We start from the raw sequence: 25,979 nt of genomic DNA, 5'->3' as shown, positions 1-25,979 counted from the left end.
AATCTAGTGCACGAAAAGTTATTTAAATTAACAGTTTCTTATTGTTACTTCTCTATCACGAAAGTATTCGTCAGTTAAAAGATTGAATTCTTACACAATTTCACAAAAATTTCGTTTTCTTCTAAGTCCAAAAACTTGGTTCAGAAAAGTGTCATTTCATCACGGAGCAGAAAATGGCACAAACATTAAGAAAAAAGGAATATAATTTTTTTTCTCCGTCTTGTTTTTCATATTTCAACAATGAAGTGCAGAGAAAAAAAAAGTCAGCTGAAATGAAAATAATTTCACTGTAATCGTTTAAACCTTTTTAAACAACAAAACAAAAATGTCTTTCTGTTTCACATGGAATTGCTCTGAATTAAAAGGCATTACTTTCTCTATTGTAATTAAAATAGCAGGGCTGTGGACATTACCGAACGCTGTGGATCGCTGTAAAATAAAATTCCAACGAAACAAAAAGGAGCCAAATTCGATCAAAATGAGGCCCTGGGTAGACAGTGTCACCGATAAAATAGTTCAGATCTGAAAATGTACCAAGTTTCATAGCTGTTCCTCATAGAAGTTGGACTGTCCCATGCTTTTCAATTCATTCAGAAAACTATTTTTTTATTTTCTTTGATTCCGGGTTTTAAACTTGCGGCAAGTTTTGGTCTTCAATAAACAATTTCCTAAACATTTGACTGCTCCAATTATACAGTAACTTGCCAAGTTTAAATCCGGGATCAAAGAAAGTAAAAAATTGTTTTCAAAATGAATTGAAGAACACGGGGCAGTCCAATTTCCATGAGGAATTGCTATGGAACTTGTTATCAGTTGAGATCATAATCTTATCGGTGACACCGTCTACCCAGAACCTCATTTTGATCGAACTTGGCTGCTTTTCACATTGATATTTTGTTTGGATATCATTAAGTTTTTAAAGCTAAATCATAGTAATGTTCTTCTTTAGAATTAAATGCAAAAGCGCGTACAAATACAACTTCTATCCCCCCTGCTTTTATGATGCACTGGTTTCTTTTCATTAGTAATTTCGAAGATATTTCGATAACTGGGGGTTTGGCGCTATCGTGAATTATGGGCTATAATTGTTTGCTTCTGTCACTATCAGCAAGGCCATGGCCGAAGTACATTAACCCTTGGTCTTCGGCGTCCACAAATTTGGCGACAATTGGGAAATTTGCTAAGACTCCTAGTTTTCCAACTCTTCCCGCAATCTCTACATTGTCTGGGGGAATTATCATAACGTAGATCGTAAAATATGCAGATTTGGCGAAAATATTTTCCCATTGCTTATAATTCCGTGTCGCCAAGTTTGTGGACCTTTAAGAAATTAAAATGAAGCGGAGCTAAAAGACGTAACCATGGCAATGCGAAACAAAACATCAGTAATTTTAATGGAGATTAGATTAATTCGAACTTTATTTTTAACGGCTTGTAACTTTTTTTCCTTTGGAGATAGAAGGTTATTTTTTCAACCAAAGGTCGAGATATTTCTGGAGTAAAAAATGTCGCTTTTTTCAACGGTGTCAAAAAGAAAACTGTGGGACAATTCCTTCACTTTTTATTGATAGATTTAATGAAGAAAGTATTGCCAAAATTTCAGCTAAGCCTAAAAAAGTTCGAGTTAAAAACTCAAATTGCTCCCTTCGTAATGAAGTTAGAGCATTGAAACAAAATGTTTAGAAAGCGGAAAATTCTGCCCTTTTCAACGATACATAATATTAATATGTGCAAGTAATTTTTCACCCCTTTAATAGCCAATAATAGGCAATTTACGTGAAATTTGGGCCGAAATTGGAATAAAAAAAGAACTATTTATCGGATTTTTTAAAAATTATAGCCTATGTTACTCAGTAAGAAAGCACCTTTCATATAGTGAAGGAATTTTTCAAATAGGTGCAGTGGTTCCGGAGATTACCTCGAACATATAAACATACAAAAATCCGCCCTTCTCTCTTTATAATATTAGTAAAGAAAAGATTTTATATAAAAAATTGTTAATGAATATAGAGAGAAAACTATTGGGAATGAATAGATAAGTGAAATGATAAATGAAGGAATGCAAATCAATTAATTTCTTCTGCTTCTTTTTCAAGGATTAGGCATATAACCTGTTCCGGCTTCTTTGTCGCCCCACCGCTTCCTGGGACTACCACGGTCTCGTTTGCCCCTTGGTCTGTAATCGATAATTTTTGATGAATAAATATCCGAATTTTGATGAATATCCGAATAACTACGAGTACTTCGTTTTTTTTTTTTTTTTTTTTGCTTTTTTTTTCATGACCGTATCTGCTATTTTTCTGTGTTATCTTACTGTGTTATATGACTGTACAGTGAAAATAAAAGGCTTAAAACTGATGGAGCTGCATACTAGGAATCAACGATTTCTTTCATGTTTACTTAATTACTAGAAAATCGGCCGTCAAGATATGACATGTGAAAATTACTTCCACATTTAAACGAAACAATTCCCTGTTTGGTGATATTTTGATTGTTGAAATTTTAACTTTAACTCCAGTGGATGAACCCTAAACTCCAGTAGATAGAGTTTTTTGTTGACCACATTTTCGTTTCTTCAGGCCCCTGAAATGACACTTTTACCAGTAAACAGTGAAGTCCAGTTCAATCTTGGCACAATAAAGTCTTTCCCTGCATATTAAACATTATCAAATTATCATGCTGCGGCGCGAGTTTCATTGCTGATGACGCCAGGAGCGTTACTCGATCATTGGCTTTTATTTATATGAATATAATAAAAGAGTAATTAATTCAACATGATTAATTTATTATTAAATTAAAACAATTAATAAAAGTTTTAATTCTTTTATTTGCATTATTGATTTCCATTTGAATATTGCTGCTCTTTAGAAAGTTCTTTTGCAGTAAAATTTATATTGACTTGATGGGAGGAACTTTTTGACTTTCTGCCTTTAAACCTCAGAAACTTTTTCATCATTTCTTGACATTAAGGTGAGACAACAGTGCTGTCTTTCTACACAGGGGAAAGGTCATAACAGGATGCATACTTCCTAAAATATTATATGCTGGTTTATACTGGAATTGCGCGCACATTTCTGGAGTAGACTCGGGGCATTTTGTTGCAATACAAACATTCCCTTTTAATTATTTCTAAAATTTAATGACATTAGGACAAGACAACAGAGCTGGATTTCATTCTTTTGCCGGAGGAATAAAAGCAGGTTGCGTAAATATTACCATGTGGTGAACACTGAGATTTTATGTATAGAGGGATGAATTTCCTCGATTCCTTCTCTGGAACACTTTGCTCTGCAGTAGAAAACATTACTAATTCACCATTTCTAAAATTTATTGACATTAATGCAAGACAGCAAGGAGGAGGAGCTATAACACATGGAATATTTCCCTAAATATTAGTAACTGTTGAATACTGAGAGTATGCATGCATTTCTGGAGTAGGGATAAATTTTCTACGTTTATTAAACAGAGTACTGTGTTGGCATAGAACAGTGTAAAAAATTCCGAAACGTCACTGATAATTTTCGTGGAACGTTTAGGGATTTCTCAAGTTTTCAGCCATTTCCTGCGAGTATTAAGTATTTTTTTCAAAAATTTTCCTGAGGTGCTACATTTTGCACGAATACGGACTTCAAACTATTCTGAAAAACACTTTTAGCTGCCAGTTTAAAGATTAACTGAGTGTAACTATTAAGTGCATCGGCTTCAGCGTGATTGCGGCTCGTCCAGATTGACGAAATTCTCTATTGGGAGAGCGGATAAGTCTCCGGACTCCGAAGCTTTGCTAGAATTGCAGGCGAGTTAGATATTTGGCAATTACCAGCAATTTCGTCTTACCTTCAGCTATATTTGCTGTAGGAGCTTTCGTGGTAAATCCAAAAAATCCAGAAACAAGTTGGGCTTTAAACGGGGAGACGCATATATTATTTCGAAAGATTTAAGAACAATTTCAGGAAGGTCGGTGACTTTCGTTGTAAAACTTTCCTGTTTTTCCGAGATATATTACTGGGCATATTAGCTGTTTATTATTTATCAGGAACATTTCTGAATTGTTTTTACAGTGAAAATATTAGTATATCACCATTCCTAAAATGTATTGGTATTAAAACGGAGCAACATTGCTGGTTATTTATATGGGAAATTAGGAGCCGAAGCAGGTTGGATTTTTCTATAGTTGTTACTTGTAGGTGATTACTGAGACTATTTTTATACTTTTCCCTAGTAGGCATTAACTCTTTAGGTTTATTATACGGTTTATAGCACTTTGGTGTAAAAGAAAAACAGTAAGATTGATTTATTTCGGAACTTTGTTGGTATTCAGAAAATATAATAGTGCAGGTTATTCATATGCAAGGATCACATCAGGTTGCATATTTCTATAAATATTACTAACTGGCGAATACTGAGGTTGTGCATACATTTCTGGAATAGGCAAGAAATTTCTCGGTTAACCATCCGAATCACTTTATTGCAAAAGAAAACATTACTATTTGACCATTTTTAAAATTTATTGATATTGTAACGGATTCGGTGCGACTTCCACTTTCTTGAAATGAAGACACAGTTCTTGATAAAAACACAGGAAATTTATTTACACTATGTACAGGAAAGATCTTCAACAACTGCTAAATTATTCATCAGCAATTAAGCAATTATCACACAACACCGTAAACTCAACGTTTACACACGTATTTACTTCCAAATACGAAAACAACACAGCGAAATGCCTCGCTATCAACAGAGCAAAAATCTTCTCAGTTCGAAATATCAATCGAAACTAACTGTTTATCCATCGCTAACGGCTTAAATACACCGAAAAGAAATTTCTCAAATATTCCACACGCTTCTGTAAAGTAGTAGACCGTTATCAATGAAAAGAAAGAAAATAGGGGTCGTATACTTTAGCCGAATGAAAAAGGGGTTGTATATTCATTACGGGAAACTATTTACAGGTTACGTTCCTACAATAATTACTATTTACAGAATTTGTAACATTGCCCCCTTCCTAAGGACTGCACGTCCCGGGCAGTACAATCCCCAGAAAGGGTGCAAACTTCTATCACAAGTTTACAAATATACACATTAATTAATAACTAACAGATACAGAAAACACAATAATAACAAGAAATATTACTAAACATTAAAAGCAAAAATTATCTACAACTTTTATGTTATCAACCATGGTTGTTTACGTAATACTCATGAACTATGGCCATAGTATGGGGCTAACCGATCATAATGTACAACCCTAGGTTTTGCATTAGGTGAATTTTGGATCCTCACTACGACGTCATTTAGTCGGTTAACGACTTTGTAGGGTCAATCCCAATGCGACTGCAATTTGGGTGAAAGACCTATCCGTCGGATGGGATTCCATAACCAAACCTTGTCGCCTTCGTTGAATTCACGTCCAGTAGACCTTGTGTCGTATCGGGTCTTCATCTTCTCCGCCGCGATGTTGATTCGCTCTCGTGCGAAGTTATGAACGTCTTCCAACCGGGCCTGGAGATCCTGGATGTACTCCTCAGGCGATGAAGGCGCATCCGGAGGACGACCGAAGACGAGATCACAAGGTAGCCGAAGCTCTCGTCCGAAGAGCATCTGAGATGGGGCATATCCGGTAGTCTCGTGGACAGCACTGCGGTAGGCCAGCAGGAACAAAGGTAGCTTCTTGTCCCAATCCTGTTGATTTCTGGATACCATAAGTGAGAGATTATTCAGGATTGTGCGGTTAAATCTCTCCACCATGCCGTCCGATTGTGGGTGTAGTGGTGTTGTCCTAGTTTTCTCAATTCCGAAAATTTGACATAGGCCCTTAAACACAGCAGAGATGAAATTCCTCCCTTGATCGGAATGAATCTGCAAAGGTGTTCCGTATCTCGAGATCCAATGTTGGACTAGAGTCTCTGCTACGGTAGTAGCCTCTTGATCTGGAATGGGATATGCTTCCGGCCATTTGGTGAAGTAGTCGATGGAAGCAAGAATGTATTTGTTTCCATCAGCAGTTCTTGGTAGAGGACCCAGGATGTCGATCCCAATTCGTTCGAAAGGAGCTCCAACGTTGTACAGATGTAGCTTCCCTCTGATTCTCTTCTTCGGTCCTTTACGAGCAGCACAGGCGTCACAAGAATGGCACCACTTCTCCACGTCATCCTTCGCCTTGCTCCAGAAGAAGCGCTCCCGAACTTTATTGAGAGTTTTCAAGACACCAAAATGTCCTCCAGTCGCACTACTATGTATTTCTTTCAGAACATCTGAAATCCTGGATCGAGGAAGTAGTAACTGCCACCTAGATGTCTTGCCGTCGTCAGATTCCCATTTCCGGTGTAGCACGCCGTTCCGTAAATGGAGTGAGTTCCATAAAGCCCAGTATCTTTTTGTTGCAGGACTGAAGATGGAAACGTCCTGCCAGCTAGGGCGTCGACTGTCACTTTCCATGAACTCTAAAATTGGTTTTATGTCGGGGTCTTCAAGTTGATCTTTTCGAACTTGGTCATCACTCCATGGATCAGGTTCTGATGATGTTGGAGTCACTGTCACCTGATAGGCGGTAGGGCTAGTCGTTCCATACTGTTTCTCGATTCGGGAACAATAGTGGCAGTTCTCAGGACAGGGTCTCCTTGATAAAGCGTCAGCATTACCGTGAGATAACCCTTTTCGATGTTTGATCTCCATGTCATATTCCTGGAGCCACTGTATCCATCTGGCTATCTGGCCTTCTGGATTCTTGAAGTTCAAAAGCCAAGTTAACGAGGCATGATCTGTCCGAAGCAGAAATTTTCGGCCGTAGAGGTAATGATGGAAGTGTTCTACAGCTTTCACTATGGCCAGTAACTCCTTTCTGGTGACGCAGTAATTTCGCTCCGACTTTGATAAGCATTTGCTCCAGTAAGCGATGACATGTTCATTTCCGTCAATTTCTTGGGATAAAACAGCTCCAATTCCCTCGTTGCTCGCATCAGTGTCCAGGATGAAGGATTTTTCAGACTGAGGATAGGCGAGGATAGGCGTTGATGTTAAAGCCTCCTTCAGTCGTAGAAATGCAGCTTCGCATTCTTTGGTCCATTCAAACTTTTGCTTGCTCTCCGTCAGCTTATGCAAAGGTCGTGCAATGTTGGAAAAACCCTTCACAAACTTCCTGTAGTACGTGCAGAGCCCCAGGAAACTTCGCAACTGATGGATGTTTTCGGGACGACTCCAACTCCTGACCGCAGATACCTTCTCTGGATCGGTTTGTACACCCTCAGAAGAGATGATGTGACCAAGGTAGTTCACTTCCCGGCGGAACAAATTACATTTGGACGGGCTTAACTTCAGATTGGCTTCCTTAAGCTTTTGCAGCACCTTCCTAAGATTTGCCAGATGTTCTTCGAAGCTGCGTCCCACGATGATGATATCGTCTAAGTAGACCAGACAGGATTCGTAAGAGAGTCCTCTTAACACTGTCTCCATAAGACGCTCGAACGTAGCTGGTGCATTGCAGAGGCCGAAGGGCATCACTTTAAACTGCCATAAGCCTTGTCCAGTTGTAAACGCTGTCTTCTCTCGGTCCTCAGGGTGTATCTCAACCTGCCAGTAGCCGCTCTTCAAGTCCAGGGTCGAAAACCACTTGTGTCCGGAAAGAGTGTCCAAGGTATCGTCTATCCGTGGAAGAGGGTAACTGTCTTTCTTGGTGATTTCATTCAGTCGTCGGTAATCGACACAAAATCTGGTGGAGCCATCTTTCTTTCGGACCAAGACGATGGGCGATGCCCAAGGACTGGATGAAGGTTCGATTACATCATTCTCCTTCATCTCTTTCAGGAGGGTTTCAACCTCTTCCTTCTTAGCGAACGGTAGTCGTCTTGAATGCTGCTTAATAGGGTGGTGTTCTCCAGTGTAAATCCTATGCTGCGTTAAATTCGTACGGCCGACATCCTCCGCTGCTAATGAAAACAGATGCTTGAAGTCATCCACCAATTGTTCCGCAGCAGTTCTTTGATCTTTCGATAATGCCGCACTCCCAATTAACTTCGATGTCAAGGACTCGGAAGACACAGTCTCGGGGGAATTGATTCTTCTAATGATGCAGTTTACTGGAGTACAAGTTGCTAACACTTCACCTTTCCGGATATTCCTTGGCCTTTCACTCACGTTGGCGACTCTCACAGGAATTACATCCTTGGAAAGGTCCACAAGCGTAGATGCTACCAGCACTCCTTTTAGGTTATTGCTTAGGTTAGGGTATTCAATGAGTCCAAATCGAAAACTGTTGCTTTCTTCAAGGGAGCCAGGTATTAATGATTCTGACCTTGAGGGAATCGATAAATCTGTTTGGGCTATTATTTGATGAGCGGGTTTTACATCACTTTCTGCAGGGAAAACGGCTATGTCTTCTCTCATCGAGTGCAGCTTATTAGTCTTGAAGTCGAGAGTGAAGTCATATTTCTTAAAAAAGTCCAATCCGAGAATGAAGGGGTCCGTGATATTAGCGACGAATGCCGTATGATGGTAGGTGGCATTCCCAAACACTATTTCCAAGTCCACTTTACCGTCAATCTCGATCTTGTCACCTGTCACAGTCTGGAGACTTACGCGTGGCGATGTCCACAGCAGTTTCAATCCAAATTCACGAGCCACATCCGTCCTAATGATTGTCACATTGGCTCCAGTATCGACAATCAGTCTGCAGGGGTTCCCATTTACATGTGCGTAAATGAAAAGTCCATCACTGCCACTACTAGAAGAGGAAATCCGCAGAGCTCTAGTGGTGGTGATTTCCTTCCCTCGCTTAGCTTGGCGAGCCGGACAACTCCTTCGCAGGTGTCCTTCACTACCGCATTTCCAGCACTTCTGCTCTTGTTTCTTTTGGGCTGTTACGCTGCTCAGATGTCTTGTCAAGTCACCGAGTTGTCTCTCAAGTTCAGCGAGGTGGGACGACCTGGAATCAGACTCATCAGCTTCCTGAGTCCGGATTAGATGGCGATCCACACGGGTTGCTTCTTGGGCGGCCTCGTATCTCATCGCATACACAACGGCAGAATTCAGGTCTTTGACATCCGCCATCCGTAGAGCTTTCTGGATTTCCGGATCTCGAACCCCGTCGATGTAGTAGTTGAGTGCCAGGTTGTCTCGAACGTCCGCAGGACAGTCACAAAAAGCAAGATGAGACAATCTCTCGACGTCCGCCGCTAGCTCTTGCAGGGTTTCCCGGTTTTCTGGAAACGGGACTTCAACTGGAGTCGGCTGAAATCTTTCTGGCACTTCTCACCGAAGCGAAGCTCCAACACAGATGTGAGGGCGGCGAAATCCAGGCGCTGGCTGTCCGGAAGGGTCTGGAGAATGTCCGCTGCGTCACCTCTCAGGGATGCTGCAAGATGACAGGCCTTGGTAGCAGAGTCCCATCCGTTCGCTTCCGCCACTATCATGAATTGAGTTTTGTAAACCTGCCACGAAGTTTTCCCATCAAATGTGGCAAGTTTAATGGACGGTCGAGCAACCGATGTGGGAGCGCCAAACTGTACAGAGCTGCTTTCCGCGGTCGCCAATCTCCTTTCCACGTCCTTAAAGATATCTTCTTTTAGTAGATGAAATCTTCTATCTTCAGCTTCAAATTTATTTTCTACAGCATTGAATCGGCTTTCAACGGTATTAAATTTTTCTTCAATAGCATCAACTCGATGCTCTATGTCATTAAATTTATTTTCCATCACAGTCTTTACCGAAATAAGGTCGTTTTTAATTTCTTCTTGGTTAGACGTTAAGTCCTTTTTCAGCACCGTTAAATCGCTTTTTAACTGGTCTTGATTTGCCAACATACTTGCAGTCAGATCATTTTTTAATTGTTCTTGATTAGCCGCCATATCATTTTTTAATTGTTCTTGATTAGCCGCCATATCATTTTTTAATTGTTCTTGATTAGCCGCCATATCACTCTTCACAGAGGTGATTGCGTCAAGAAGTTGTTTTAATTGTTCATCCATTGCGCGAGTAATCACCATAAAAATAAAATCCTAATTCCAAAAAAAAAAGTCTTTATGAAAAAATGTCCAAACTCACTTACTCCAAGAAAGTCCAGAAGAAGCCCCACGTTGGGCGCCAAATTGTAACGGATTCGGTGCGACTTCCACTTTCTTGAAATGAAGACACAGTTCTTGATAAAAACACAGGAAATTTATTTACACTATGTACAGGAAAGATCTTCAACAACTGCTAAATTATTCATCAGCAATTAAGCAATTATCACACAACACCGTAAACTCAACGTTTACACACGTATTTACTTCCAAATACGAAAACAACACAGCGAAATGCCTCGCTATCAACAGAGCAAAAATCTTCTCAGTTCGAAATATCAATCGAAACTAACTGTTTATCCATCGCTAACGGCTTAAATACACCGAAAAAAAATTTCTCAAATATTCCACACGCTTCTGTAAAGTAGTAGACCGTTATCAATGAAAAGAAAGAAAATAGGGGTCGTATACTTTAGCCGAATGAAAAAGGGGTTGTATATTCATTACGGGAAACTATTTACAGGTTACGTTCCTACAATAATTACTATTTACAGAATTTGTAACAATATAAATACAAGACAAAAATGTATCTTGTTTATATGGAGGAGGAGCCATAGCAGGTTGCATGCTGGCATAATTATTGCCCGTTGGTGGTAGCGTGGATACCATTTCGCAGCATACGTAACTCTATAAGATTATGATGCGGAACATTTTGATGCGAAGGAAAACAAAAACATTAATTTATGAGCCTTTTTTAATATTAAGAAGATATAATAGTGCAGATCATTCATATGCAAAAGGGGTGGTACAAAATATGCATCAGGTTGCATTTTTCCATAGATATAAATAATTGGTGATTGCTAAAACAGTGCATATATTTCTGGAGTAGGCAAGAATTTCCTCGGTTCACCATCCGGATCCGTTTACTGCAATAGAAATCGTTAATATTTTACCGTTTCTAAACTTTATTGATATTAATACAAGACCGCAAACAATGCGCGTTATTCATATGGAGGAGGAGCCATAGCAGGTTGCATGTTGCCATAATTATTACCCGTTGGTGAATACTGGGAGTGTGCATACATTTCTGGAGTAGGCATGAACTTTCTTGGCTCATCACCCGGAGCACTTTGTTGTTGCATATATTGACTTTGATGCATTTGCTGAGGAGGATAATGTTGCATCGTTGGATTCACTTGACCCGTGTAATGTTGGGATGGATAAGTTGGATAGGCAACTGGAACCTGTTGGACAATGACTTGGGGTGGAGGTGCTGGTCTTTCATGAATGGGATTGTTCATGACGATGACACCACCCCTATGTTCATCGCTGCACAAGGCTGAGCAGCAACGTACGACGCAGTAGCACAAGCAACAGGCAGCTACGATGCATGATATTACTATAGCTACGATGACTCCAACACCTAGTCTAACTGCTCTGTCATAATCATCATCAAAGGCACCAGCTGGAAAAAAAAACCCGTAAGATATTAGTATTGCGATTCTCTATCATTTTCTCTGGCAAAAGCCTTACATATTATCACGAGCGGGGTCTCCTAAACTTTTCTGTATTGAGACACCCTTTGAAGAATTAGAATATTGTCACGGCACCCTACTCCAATATACAGGGTGTTCCGTTTTAATCTACAAGACCTTTATTTTCGCAACCGTTAAACCTAGATTCATACTTCCAGTTGCAAAAATTTTCAAAATCAGATGCGGAGGTAAGATATTGAAAGTTTGAGTAAAAATAAAAATGAGTCAAAAAATACAAAATTTAACTTTTTATACGGGCCCTAGGTCCCCTAACTAATATTTAGAGAAATAATCTCCATTGAAAACTATTACTGAAAACTTTTTATACGGGCCCTAGGTCCCCTAACTAATATTTAGAGAAATAATGTCCATTAAAAACTATTACTGACGAAAAAATCTTGACATTTTTGAGACCAAAACTCAAGGAGATATTCCAGTTCAAAGTTTTAAATGGCTGCACAGAAGATGAGATTGGAACTTATCGCCCTTTCAGAAGAATGACATGTCGTCAAAGTAAGAAAAGCAAGGTATTTATATTTTTCATTGTAATTCAAAAATAAATGCAAATACGATGCCATGAAACGCAAAAACACAAAACAAAACCTCGAACAATTTGAAAAACCACTCTATGCACACAAAAAATTTTAAACACTTGTCAACCACTATATTCCCCCCCCCCAATTTGCAACTCCAACGAACTATAGGGGCTCTGTAGCCACTTTCTAATGGCGGACGAAAAAGGTAAAACAAACGCACGTGGTAACGAAGAAAATGCCAATAAACCTAGTAAATTTTGTTCGTATGCATGATTTTTTCGCTTTATTCTTTTTAAATTAATTTTCAAAGTCTTGTTGATATTCTGGCCCACGTGCAAAGAAATGAAAATTCAAGAAGCATTACTAAACGTTAGAAATTATTGCAAATTACGTAGTTCGTAGTTCAAAGCAGCCAGTTCCACGATGTTGAATTCGATATTTATCAATTCTTGATAAAACTAAATAATAATTGTGGTCTGACAAGAAAAACAATTAATGCTAGAAAATTTAATATGAAATTACGAATTATTATCAAAAGAAGATGATACTTCTTTGCCTTGCTTGGCTAGCGCTTGTTGTTTTGCATTTGCAGCTGAGTTATTTTTATCAAATTCCCGAATCGGTTAATTTAAAAATTTTCTGTTTCGAATGTTTCTAATTTCTGAGTTATGATTTAATTATATCATGGCTATGCAAATCATCAACAAAATTCTCACGGATATATGGTGGTAGTTTTCTTTTTAGTTGATCTACCATTATTTCTTTTTACTTATCGAATTCTGTAATCTTTCTACCATTTTCTTCCACTCATGATAAAAATTAAAAATGGTTTAACTAACATGCGGAATCTCGCCAAGGGTACTTTGCTCGCACAATACTAAAACTATAACCCTAAACAAATTTGGCGAAACCTTTCAGCTGAGAATAAAAGCAATAAAGTACATTCTTTCTCGGTTAAACATTTTTCATTTTGTTCTACAATAATATATTCAAGAAAATATTTTGCATACTGTCTATTCCAACTAAATGCTGCTGTAAAATATGGTTAGTTCAATTAATTTAGGATTTAAAAAAAAGAACCTATATTCTTACAAATTCACACAAAACAATAAAAATTTTTACCTGGTATAACGTTACCCAAGTTTGTTAATCCAGAGTTTTCTTGTGTTAACGCTTTCATCATTTCTCAATCAACTCACGTTTTAGAAGGAAATAAGAAAAACTAACATTATTTTGAGAAGCTCGAGAATACTATTAAAAGACGAAACAATTTCATTTCTGTAGCTGAAAGCAATCTAAGACACATCCATTGCGTTAATAAATACTCAGAACAAACTGCCTGTGTTTACGTCAACAGACACACGTGGAACGCAATGTGGCAATGTTTTAGTTTTTTCGGCAGTTTTGTAAATCACCGCATGGTAGCGTATTCGAGCGCTGGAGTTGCGAATGGACGTTATTGACGGCGAGTGAAAAGTGGTGTAAGTCACAAAACGCTGCGTTTCATATCATAGTGAATATTGGTCGTACTAATTTCAAACATTTTGTGTTGGAATTATTTTTCAAAGGAGATTATTTCCCTAAAGATAAGTTTGGGGATCTGGGGCCTGTATAAAAAGTTAATTTTTTGACGTATTTTTATTTTTACTTCACACTTTCAATATCTTAACTCTACATCTGATTTTGAACATTTTTGAAATTGGAAGTATGCATCTAGGACAACGGTTGCGAAAATAAAGTTCTTGCAGGTTAAAACGGAACACCTTGTGTACATTTATGTTGATACCATGGACGCATTGCGGCGTCCTTTGCATCTTGATGCGGCACCTGGTTTTCGAACTCTTGTTCTTGAGCAAGATATTGTGACTCACAAAAATTTGCTCTAAAATCGTTTGCTAATCATGCACTTTTTGCATTAAATTATGCAATATGACAACGAAAGAAATATAATTTTTGTCCTTTTTTTATTTTGAGAAATTTGTAACACCGGTATTCCGGTATCAAGTTTTGAGAAATATCACATACCGGTATTGTAATCACTATTTCTATTCTATTCTATTCAAGAGTCACAACTGACTACAACTGTATTTATGTCGAGGACTGCATACAAAGTGCCTTGCCTCCATTATTTTATATACCGATAGATGGCAGCACCATCACCGGATCGAACAGTTAATGAGAATTTAGAACTAGTCCAAGAGCTAATAGCTACCTGGTACTAGCACCCCCAGAGGTATCGTTTCACTTGGAGGACATTGAGACCACGAGCATATTTAACGTCGCCCAGTCCCCTTTAATGACGACGGTGGGTCTTCGACCAGCGGGGATCGAACCCGAGCCCCTCCGGCCCCGAGTCCAATGCCCTACCGATCAGGCTACCACGGCCTTTAATCACTATTTGTGAGCTTAATTTAAAAAGATGAAATACACTGTTGATGTTGCCCGCAGTTACAAGGGATGGTGTACAAATTAAAATTGTAGAATCCTGAAAGAGGTTTTTAAAAAGCCTGCATAAAAGCTACATATATAATGAACAAAAAGGTATATAAGAGCTTAATAGGCAAAATCGCAAGGAATAAAGCTAGCCCTCTTAGTGACAGGACCACTTCTTTATACTTCATAGTTAAACCTCAAACTGCCGTCAAGATGGCTAGTGTTATCGTGTTATAATACACTATAGCACCAACAAATTGCAACCCTTTCAAAAATTTACATTTTACCGAATTTCTCGAGAAACAAGAGACATTGTTTTGTAACTTTTGTCATATGAAAGGTATGTTTCACTTTTCCAATTAAAAATGCATCACCCATGCATTTGAGGGATCAGCAACAAATTGAGTAAAACAAAAATGCTTTTTTTTTTATCAACCTTCATTGAAACTAGCTGAGAATAAGCTGCAAATTTCAGAAATTAGTTAGCTTACTATGTACAATTTTTTTTACATATTTTCGAGAAGTTATCTATCAAAATGGGAATTTTGAAAGTGTTTCAATACTTTTGGTGATGTAGTGTTACTATTCATCATTTCTGGATTTCATGGGTTTCAACCACTTGGATGTAAAAACCAAGTGTATCCGCAAAAAAATTTATGAACCGCTACAAGTTTCCTGAATGCATTATTCCAACTGTTCTGAGAAAAGTTTTTAGTTACGTGTGCGAAGATATATTTCTTTTCTTTTCTAGGTACTCCGCTTTTGGTTTAGCTACGGCCCTTCCAGACTAACTGAGCCCCAAATGAATGCAAAATGCACTCTCAGGATATTGTAGTTTTAAAATAATTGAAGATAAATAAGCTGATTTCTTGCAATTTTGCTTTAGCTTCGGTTGTATATTTGCTTAGGAAATCTTCCTGATAAATCGCCAAAGGTGTCAAGCTATATTAGTATAAATGTATTAAAGTTTTTTATAGAAGGGTTCTGATTTATTTCAAAAACTAGACTGGTATTTATTGGGAAGGTTTCTAAATTCTGCAGAAAGGTTCTTGGTTAATTTCAGAATAGTTATTGACATTTCATTTTTTTTAACTGACTTTCCTGTTTTTTTCTTTTTATTTTTTTTTCAAATATGTTACTGGCAGAAATTAGGCATGCTGGCTGCCCATTATTTACCAGGATGGTTCCTGCATTTTTAAGCGTACCTATGTTCTTTCTTGAACGCAAAATATTGTTGATACCGCGAACCCAATCTTATTTTAGGCTAAAATTTTTTGACCGATATTAAAATAGTGACGATCCGTATCCTTTAAAAATGTGTCGACAATTGTTTTCAAATTCCATTCCCTTTTCGGAAAAACAGATAAGTATAGAAATAGTTGAAACTGTTACATTGCTCCAGTATAATTTCAAAATGAATGCATTTTAGATTTAAAAGAATCTTATTTGGTAGTATTGCTTTTTAAATTATATGCAAGTGCAAAATGAGTACACTCAATTAATAATGACTATAAGTAAACATTAGAAACTATTACACTGCAAATTAAATTTGAAAACTTTCCTGAAATAAAAAGGGAAGCTAGTGTGACTAATTTTTGCCAGTAACATACCTGGCATAAGCAGAAAAGTTTAATGCTAAATGTAAGTAACCTTCTTCAAACTAGAACGGAATGTTTCTGAAAAATTCAGAAACCTTCTCAGGAGAAAACCAAAAGCCGGTCATGTTCTTAACACAAACCTATAATATTCAAAGAAAATTAATTTTAAGTTTGTAGTAAACGCCATCCCCTGATTTCCTAGGTATGCTCCGAAAGCATTCTAGTAAATATAGTCAAAGTTAATATAAAATTGCAGCAAAAACCTAAACGCAAAATTGTAAATATTTTCATTTACAAAAAATGTTCAAAATAATTTAAACCTTTAAAGTGGTGTAGGTTTGAAAGCATAAAAAATTCTTCTCATGAAGTTATTGAACTTATAACCCTGGTTAACTGTGACCGCAATAAATGCACTCAAGCAATGCATTCGACGATTGTACGGCGTTAAAAAATATATTTGAGTCAATATCTGACATTCCTATGTGAAATATTCCAATTAGAGATTCTCCGAGGAGAACATGTGAAATATAAAAAGTAACTAAGCCGCGCAAATGAATTTCCCCTGAAGTATGGCAGATTGAATCTGATTGGATAGCACATGGGGACATAGAAAGCTGAGATCCAGAAAAAGATTTTCATTATTATGTCAGACGTCAGCAGATAGATGCAATTGACATTTAGTAAGTCATAAAGCTTTAGGTTATAACTTGCGCAGAAAAGTAATTCTTAGGTGTATTTTTAGAAGTTGAGCAAAATGCCGTTTTAAAATCTTACATGTGATTTAATTTTTAATTTTTTGAATCTGAAAATAAAATTTGAACTTACAGTTTTGCAGTGATTCGCTAACCTCATTGCTTTCAACAGCTGAAAAATAAAAGAAGCTCCTTACTGATTTTTATAAACATAGAATGCGCTCATATAAGTAGTAGGTTAAAAAATAAATCATGCTATACTCCTTGAAATCTTGTTCCATTATTTTTATGTAACAAGCAAATTTTTATAGATATCATAAAAACACAAAAACAGCAAATAAGTATACAAAATAATAACAATGTATTTTACATACAGTCGAAACAGGGTTAAACCGCGTTAAATCGGTCTCAAAGCTTTTAATTAATCGACTTAACCGTAGTTCGTCTTATCCAAAAATAATAAACAACAAGTAAGAGAACGGGAATGCAATTCGTCTAAGTAGTAATTTATTTTAAGCGTTCTAAAATTACTGAGGATCTATTGTAATAACAAAATCAGAAAAAAGGTAATAAACTTTCGAACAGCAATTGCCAAAGTGCTACAAGTGTTTCGAAAGGACTTTTTTTTAGGACCAAAACTGATAAATTAGTACACACAGATTTTTATGTTCAGTTCTAGACAGCAAATGTTTGCCAAAGAAAAGGAAAAAAACCTAACAAATGTAAGGCATGGATTAAAAAAAAAATCGTTGTTCTAATATTGAAGTGAGATATAATTCAATTAATTTAAAATCAGGAGAGAAATTTACTCAAACTTAAAACATTATTAAATCCGCAATTCAGTCGCATCTAATATGAAAAAAATGTTGATCTGTACACTATACTACTATTGAAAAAAACATAAGTCGTATAAGTCAGCTTAACGAACCAGAAAATACTGAGTGAAACATGAGCAAATAGAGTAAAATTAGTATCACGTGTTCTCTTTTTATCATCAAAAACGTGCTAACCTGAGGTGCTAGGAACTGCAGTCGTAGATCCTGAAACGATGAAAGAAGAGTAAGGTTTTAAACACAAAACTATTAATTACATAAATCAAAACACGTCAAAAAGCACGTACACGCTTATACATGGTGCGATCCAAAAGTAATGAGCTTTCGTTTAAAAAGACAGATTTATTGAGTTGATCGGTACAACTGACTAATAGTTTCCAAAATAAGCACATCCCGCAACAATGCACTTCTCTAGACAGCTTTTTCGTGACTCAAAGTTATCCCTGAAGTCCTGTTCCGCAATACCTGCAACGGCTGCTTTGACACGTGCTTGGATACCCTTGATGGAGTCGAAACGTTTTCTTTTCAGCGATGATTTTGATGGTGGAAACAAGAAGAAGTCAGGAGTTGACAAGCCCGGCTTGTAGGTAGGGTGGGGCACCACGGGAACGTTGACTCGGAATTTCTTCAGTCAGAACTCTCGGCACAAGTTTTGCGCAGACTTTCCGCATGTGCAACTCCTCCGTAACAATGCGTTGCATCGTTGTCTCTGATAAGACCAGGGCTTTTGCTACTTAGGAGACTCAAACGCCAGTCCGTGCTCAAAAATTCACTCATTCATTGCACATTCACGTCAGTACGGGCCGACGACGGGTGTTCAGAGGGTTCGACATTCACCATTTCCCGGCCTTGCAAAAGGCCTCATTCCACTTTTCTATATGTGAATAAAACCGACACTTAGTTCCAAACGCCTGTTAAAGCATTGCAAAATTTCGGAAGGAAACTGGAAAAAAAATTTGATCGCTTTGCGTTGCTCTGAGGAACTTTCTACATCGGCGTGTCACGCAGCACCGTATAGGGGCTACTGTTAAAGCCGATGTTACCACTCCAAAAGCTGGGAGGCAACTGACCTGCGTTGCGCTGTAAAGCCAACAACCCCCACCACCATCGATGTCAAGCGGAGCGAGCTGCAGGGTGTACATGCGTCAGTGTAACGTGAGGCTCATTACTTTTGGTTCTCACAAATAGACAAACATATTTCAGTTACATTTACGTATGTATGCCAGTATGCCACAGATTTATGATAAAAATGTGTGGGTGTGTTACTGTCAAAGAATGAAACATGGTGAGTAAAGACATGAGTCGGTGAATATCAACATTCACATAGCAAAGACATCGGCAAAACACCGAGTATTTCTGGGGAATCACCGGTGAAAGTCTACGTTCCCTAATTTCGTGCTTTGACGGTAGTACAAGTACAGACACGTTATAGGTTTTCTAAGGTTAAGTTTCATGAGCTTCTACAGAAACTAAATGAATATTTGAATAGTAAGGTCTATGATGTATCTATAAAACACTAATTGTCACTTACGGTAAATTTACAAAAACTTGAACTCCTAGACAGGCGTAGACGTGGGGGAGACGTTGCAAAAGGAATTATAAATGCCGTCTCCTACACATATTTTCTTCTATGTGGAGCAAAACCATTTTTAACGTTTCGAAGGCTTTAATGTATTTTAGGTGGTCAAAAGAATTGAATCGGCGATAATTTTACAAGCTTCATCTAGAACATCTGGGTTTTGCAAGGGAAAAAAGATATAATTGTAATATTCTATCTTGTTTCTAGAAAATGTTGATAATTCCACAAGCCTCTTCTACTGTTAAAGCGTATGTGACTAAGAACAGTACAATATGCAGCTAGACAACAATACAACTACATAGTACTTAACGAAGAGTACAATAAAATTACACAGTACTTAACGAACAGTACAATAAAACTACATAATACTTAAAAATAAGTTCAATACTACTACACAATATTTAACAAACAGTACAATACAACTGCACAATACATAACGAACAGTACAATACAACTGCACAATACTTAACGAACAGTACAATACAACTATCTCGAAAGATAAAATTTTCATCAAAAAATCAATGTACTTTATGTATACCATATTTAGTACTTTAGATACAGAAAAAAAACAATATGGAACCAATTTGCCTTTTTTTATTTTTGAAAATTTCAATTGATTGTCGTTGAAATTTTAAAATTCTCACCATAGGTTTAAAATGAAAAAAAAAACAACAAAAACATAGATAAATCGTTTAAAACAAAAAATTCCTTACTTCTATGATTGTGGTGAAAAAAATTTTCAAAGTGGCAATCGACTACTGTTGTCGTGATGAACAATATCAAAATTGAGCAAAAACTTCTGAAGTCCTTCATCTGAAAGAAATATATATTATTATGTTTCGCAGAACATAAAATATGTTTCATTTGATATCTTATTTCAAAAAATGAGAAATCTATCAAGTTGACAGTCACAATTGCAATCCTTTTTGACGAAAATCTTCTTCAAGCAACTAAACAAGATTTTACAGCAATAATGCACTTACCGAAGCTTGTTTCAAATGTTCATCAACTAAGCTGGTAAAATGAAGACTAAATTCGTCAAAGCGGTTTCAAATTACCAAAATTTAGTAAACTATTGAGACTACAATGCGTTTACTTAAACCTAAATTTAACTATAGTAACATAGTAGTACTTCAGCTGATAATGATTTCACTACAATTCATGTTTCTCACCAGATATATTTTTTCTGAAATAATTCATTCGTCAAAATATATGCAACAGACATCGGTTGCACAATATTACATAATATTGAATTTCGTACAAGTGTTCTTTGTTGACATTTAGCAAAATACTTGCAACTTCACTAACTAAACCACACATAAAGCTTGATTTGGATACAAGACCATTTCAGTATTTAATTAATTTCCTAAAAAACAACATTTTATCTAACAATCATTTGATGACCGACTTGGCTTTTACCGAAGCACACACTATTTAAAAAACACAGGATTTGAGCTACGCGACTTTTAGATTTCGATAGGAAACTGCACATTAAGCTTTTTGTTTTACAGTCGTGACCAATTTACATAGGCAACGCGACGTAGATGAACTGGCATTTGAAAAATCTAAAATGATGTTTTGCTCCTATTCTTTTGAGTGAAAAAAATTAATTGAAATAAAAACATCCAATTGCTCAACAAATAAATAAATAAATAAAAGAGAAAAAAAAGACGCAAAGAATTTGTTAGCAACTTCTCCCTCTCTCTTTCATTACCTAAGGGAAAACTAACACTTATGCAACAACTTTATTTCGAAATTTTTCGTTGTTTAATTTATGACGCAGCTTTCTCAAGGTCTTCCATGCTGATTTGGAAGACCGTAAGCGATGTTCATTTATTTTGTTTCTCCATTTTTTGGAAATCAGTAATTCCGACAATGGTTACTTTCTTTTTTTGCTCTGACACACTGCAAAACTCCTATTTTTTTCAAATATTTTTTCAAAAATTGTAAGCGTTAGATGTGCGGCATGAATAAAGAAAAATCGATGTTTCAAAATATCGATGCCTAATTTGAAAACATCGATTTTACCAATACATCGGTCCGAAAAGACCAATACATGCTTGTAATAGAATTGTACGTAAAGTAAAAGTGTGATTTTTTAAATCATCAGTTTGTTGATTGGGTTTACTACTGCAAAATAAATTAATTTTAATATAAAAAGAAAACTATTTTATATACTATCGTGTACAGCTCCACATACAAAGTAAAATGAACACAAAATCGGAACTTTCAAATGGGAATCGATATTTTTAAATATATAGATGAATTTTTTAGGCGAAAAGGAACTAGGGTACCAATTTTTTTTTTTTTTTGCAATCAAAACGATTTATATAACGACGCTGCATTTAAAATGATACTTTTAAGGTCAAAAATTACACATCAATGCACACGTGCTTATTATATTTTAGTTCATTTTTTCAAATGAAATATCTGAAGCTACTCGTGGGGAGTTTTGCATAATTACGAGTATTTGACAGTTTTCGGCTTTTGTTAAAGTTATTTCAATTCATCGAACTTGGGTAGAGGGGGTAGGGTTATATGGCAACAAATTATAAAAAAAGATCGTTTCAATATTCGTTACGCACTAGTTTAGTCAGGAGAGGGTTTAAAAATCCCTAACATCTGAATAAACTTCTGTATTAGGATCGGCAGCAATGTTAAAATGTTTGAGGGAGTTGTTATGTTTGAAGAAGGTTTTGACCCACAAATCTGCGCCAGTGCCTCAACGGTCTGTGACTTCTTGTAACCTTCTCGGAATAAAAACTAGGGGCTGTTTAATGTTGTATCTGGATCACTTGGTTAGTTTTTTTCAACAAACGGAAACAGTTGCCACATGCAATATGCCAGACAGCCTGGTTATGATGTGATAACCGAGCTGTCTGCTATATTGCATGTGGTTCTGCCTCAAACCTGTATAGGCGGTAACTTTCTGCTAGAAGCAGCTAAACTACGTTTATTTGCATTAGGAATTGCTGGAAGCTGAGTTTACCTGTTTTGTAACGCTAGCACTACACTGTAAAAAAAATTCTGTAACGTTACTGATTATTTCAGTGAAACGTTGCGATATTTTGCAGGTTTTCACCAGTTTTACTGTAAAGTCAAGTATTTTTGCAAAAAAGTTTCCTGATTAGCTTCAAGTTGCACGAACGCAGACGTGTCACTGGTGTGAAAAATGTATTTAGTTACTAGTTTAGAAAATTAACTGAGTGCAAGAACAGAAGCTTATGCAGGGGAATGTGGGACAAAATAAAATGGTAAAATATTTACTCTGCATTTAGCGCAACCTATCTAGTTATATTTTAACTATGAAGTAACACATGTAGTCTTTATAGGCAAAAAAAAAAAAAAAAACTTTAAAAATCATAGAATATGACAATACAAGAAATTTTCAAAAGTTGATATTCATATTGTAATATTTTGTTGTTAGTCAAAAATTATCTTTGGTATTATTAAATGACGAAGTTCTTGTCTTTAACATTTCAAATATTAATTTAGTGGTTCTAATATTCGGTACATCATTTACTTAGTTAATATTAAGATTATTTGTATTTTAATTATTTTGTATAATAAGACAAGTACATGCGTAGCAAAATGGGTGGAGCAAAGTGAAATAGTTAATTTCGTTTAATTATTAAATCATTTATTCAGTCCCTTACGAATTCCTCATTAATTACTTTATTAACATACCTTAATTTTGTAATTAGCATATTTATTCATTCATTCACGAATTTTCGTATTCACTCACTCTTTTACTCACTCATTTATTTGTCCTCATTCATTCATTAATTAGTTTATTTAATGAACTATTTTTTTCAGTATCTTTTCAGTTATTCATTCAACGTTTTATTTACTGATTCATTTGATCAAAAATATTTTTTATAATAAAATAGATTATATTTCATTGCATAAATATTTTATTTTTCACTTTGCCCCATGCAAAAAAAAAGTTAAAATTTTCCAATATTCTTTTTGAAAGCGAAAATTTACTGCCAAAAATAAAAAATGCTATTTCAATGCTTATTTTATTATAAAATACAATGTCCTTTCTTTATGTACTGTAATTTTCAAAACGAATTTCCAATTTGTTCAATTTGTAAAAGCTCAGTCATCATTATTTCACTTTGCCCCAGATTCCCCTACATGTAAGGAGTGTTATGACCCCTCCCTCAGTAGGTAAATTCTGGCTGCTCTAGTGATTGAGGGTTTTTATCGTTTTCCAAGTACGTTTTACAGAACTCTTCCAAATCAATTTAGTGTTTACTCTTCTTGTTCACAACAGAATTCACAATGTTAAAATCGAAACTTTCCTGGCAATAAGTTCACGTCTACAGCGAATGGTGTTCCAAACACAAAAAATGCACAGGTTTAATTTGTAAAATCCTTAAACCGATTTCCAAACTCAAAGTTCATTTCGGGCATAAAACAAGCACATTTTTCGACCGCTGTGAGCAGGGTTTCTAGACATCCCAGATTTCAAGGGACAGTCCCGTATTTTGAAAAAGTGTCCCTCATCCCGGGGAACTTCCATACGGGACGGCTAAAGTCCCGTATTCTAGCTGATAACAATATTTTATAGAACGAGACATCATTTAAGGGGAAATAATGAAGTAAAACAAAAAATGTGAAATAATGAGCAAAAAAAAAATATATGTGGCAGCAAATGCCAAAATATTGTTTTCGTTTTGATTTGGTTTGCATGCTTTTTGTTTTGGCGGCAGACGATGAGAAGTCGAATAATTGCTTCTTCCTTGCTCATTGACTAATGTTGGAAATATATCTAGGGCCTCCGCGGCTCTGTGGTAGAAGCTTCGTCTTCTAAGCTGGAGGTCGTGGGTTCAATTCCCGCTGGTGCCCTGGGTGTTATTTCCTTCTCTTTTGATGTAAATCTTTCTTGTGTGTTACCGGAGGCAAGGCGCTTGGCACGCAGTGCTCTATGTATATGAAGCTGTATAGCTTCTAAATAAATAAATTACACTCTGTCTCAAAAAATATATGCACCCAGAAGAAATTGAGCTACACTCACGAAACTTGGCAGGCGTGTAGTGTATAAGGAGATAAGAAGATGATTAAAAATTCAGAATAAAAGATAATTTTATTAAGCAGTTACAGAATGCAAATGTTACAAATCAGTAAGTAGTAAAGCCACCTCTGGCAGCTATACAAGCCGAAACACGACGTGGCATCGAATCAATTAGGTCACTTATGACCCCCTGCGGAAGATCATTCAAAAATCTTTGCAACTGTGTCGTTAATTCCCCTGTATACCGGGATGACTGCAGATCCTCTCCCAGCAAGTCTCAGACATGCTCTGTTGGCGAAAGTCTGGTGAACTGGCAGGCCATGGGAGTATACTTCATATCACTGAAGACAATGTTGAGCGAGTCGCGCAGTATGTGGACGAGCATTATCCTGCTGATAAATGGCACCTGGGCGACTTGATAGCATAGGCAGAACAATCGGCGTTAAAATGCTGTCCACGTATCTGCGAGCTGTTAAAGTGCCTTGAAGAACAACGAGAGGTGATCGTGTGTCCCAAGAAATCACTCCCCACGCTGTCACACCTCGTGAAATAGCTGTATGCCGCTCGACAACAAATGCCGGATCGTAGCGCTGGTTGGTGCACCTCCACACACGTGTACGGCGATTATCAGCACTGAGACTGAATCGAGATTCATCACTGAAGATCACACGCCTCCAGTCTGTTACTCCAAGCTTCCCGAGGTCGGCAAAAATCCAGCTGACACTGCCTGTGATGTGGGGTCAGTGGCAAGCGTCTTAATGGACGTGGGCTCCAAGCCAATTTCTGCCAGTCGTCTCCTAATGGTTTCCTTTGATACCACCGGATGCCTGGAAGGAGGTAAGTGGCGTTGAATGGATGCTGGCGACGTTGTCGGCGCCGGCGTGACCGCTCTTCTCATTGCGCGATTTTCGCGTCCATTTGTGTTCCTGGGACACCCTGACCCTCAGCGACGGTAGAAGATCCTTCCGTGATCCACTGTTGCCAACACCGAGCAACTACCATATCACTCCGACCGAGATGGCGGCCGATACTCCTGTTTGACCTAGCTGCTTCTCTGAGGCCTATTATACGGCCCTTATCAAATTCCGTTAGCTGTTCGTACTTCCGCTGGTTACGTCTTAGACGCATCTTAAGCATTGAGAAGGAATGGATGAAGAGAGTGCAACCCTACTATCCCGATACGGCAACAGTACCATGTGACCTGGGGTGCAATTTCGAGTTGACCGTAGTCGCTGAAGAAGTTTTCATTAGCTGAAGCCATGCATGATAACAACCTTTAACTGTAGAAGGGAAAAATTAGATTTATAGTAATAGTGCAGTATTCTAGCATTGTAAACTGTGAGGAAAAAGCCAAACCAGGAGGTCCAGTAACTTTTCCCTAGCATGTATGGATGTTTTTTACTTCTAAATAAAGAAAAAATAACATTTATATGCATTCAACGAGTACATATTCCACAGTTGCCTATAATTTTTAAATTTTTGTACTTATTTTACCTATAAAAGTTAACATTATATATCTTGAGTGCAAATAACATTTTAGTTCCATAAAAACACTTTTTACTTAACTAGTAATTATTTAAGCATTTTGTGTACATTTGCTTTGTTGGCGAGTATCTTCTCGCCAAGCTCCTGTGAACAATAGATGCGCAAGAATAAAGATTTGCTATTTTTATGCTTCAATTTAAATACTAGTATGCCTGCGTATGAAATCATTTCAAAGCATTGATTACAATACATATGAATCCATAAATTTTCAGTCAA

General features: G+C 36.9%; 1 protein-coding gene across 1 annotated transcript in view; it reads right to left on the bottom strand.

Moving 5' to 3' along the window:
• Positions 1-10,563: 10,563 nt before the first annotated feature.
• LOC129229915 (uncharacterized) overlaps positions 10,564-25,979 on the bottom strand; it is a 60,312-nt gene continuing 44,896 nt past the window's right edge. Inside the window, exons 2-5 of the mRNA XM_054864295.1 lie at positions 19,912-20,011; positions 17,797-17,826; positions 16,920-16,958; positions 10,564-11,457 (exon numbers count right to left, since the gene is read on the bottom strand). Of these exons, the coding sequence (XP_054720270.1) occupies positions 10,994-11,457; positions 16,920-16,958; positions 17,797-17,826; positions 19,912-20,011 (633 nt within the window). The 3' untranslated portion in view covers positions 10,564-10,993. The remainder of the gene's footprint in view (positions 11,458-16,919; positions 16,959-17,796; positions 17,827-19,911; positions 20,012-25,979) is intronic.

This window comes from Uloborus diversus, chromosome 9, assembly GCF_026930045.1.
Source record: "Uloborus diversus isolate 005 chromosome 9, Udiv.v.3.1, whole genome shotgun sequence".
Classification (NCBI taxonomy): domain Eukaryota; kingdom Metazoa; phylum Arthropoda; class Arachnida; order Araneae; family Uloboridae; genus Uloborus; species Uloborus diversus.
The sequence above is the reverse complement of the archived record's forward strand: the minus strand, read 5'-3'. Positions and strand labels throughout refer to the sequence as shown.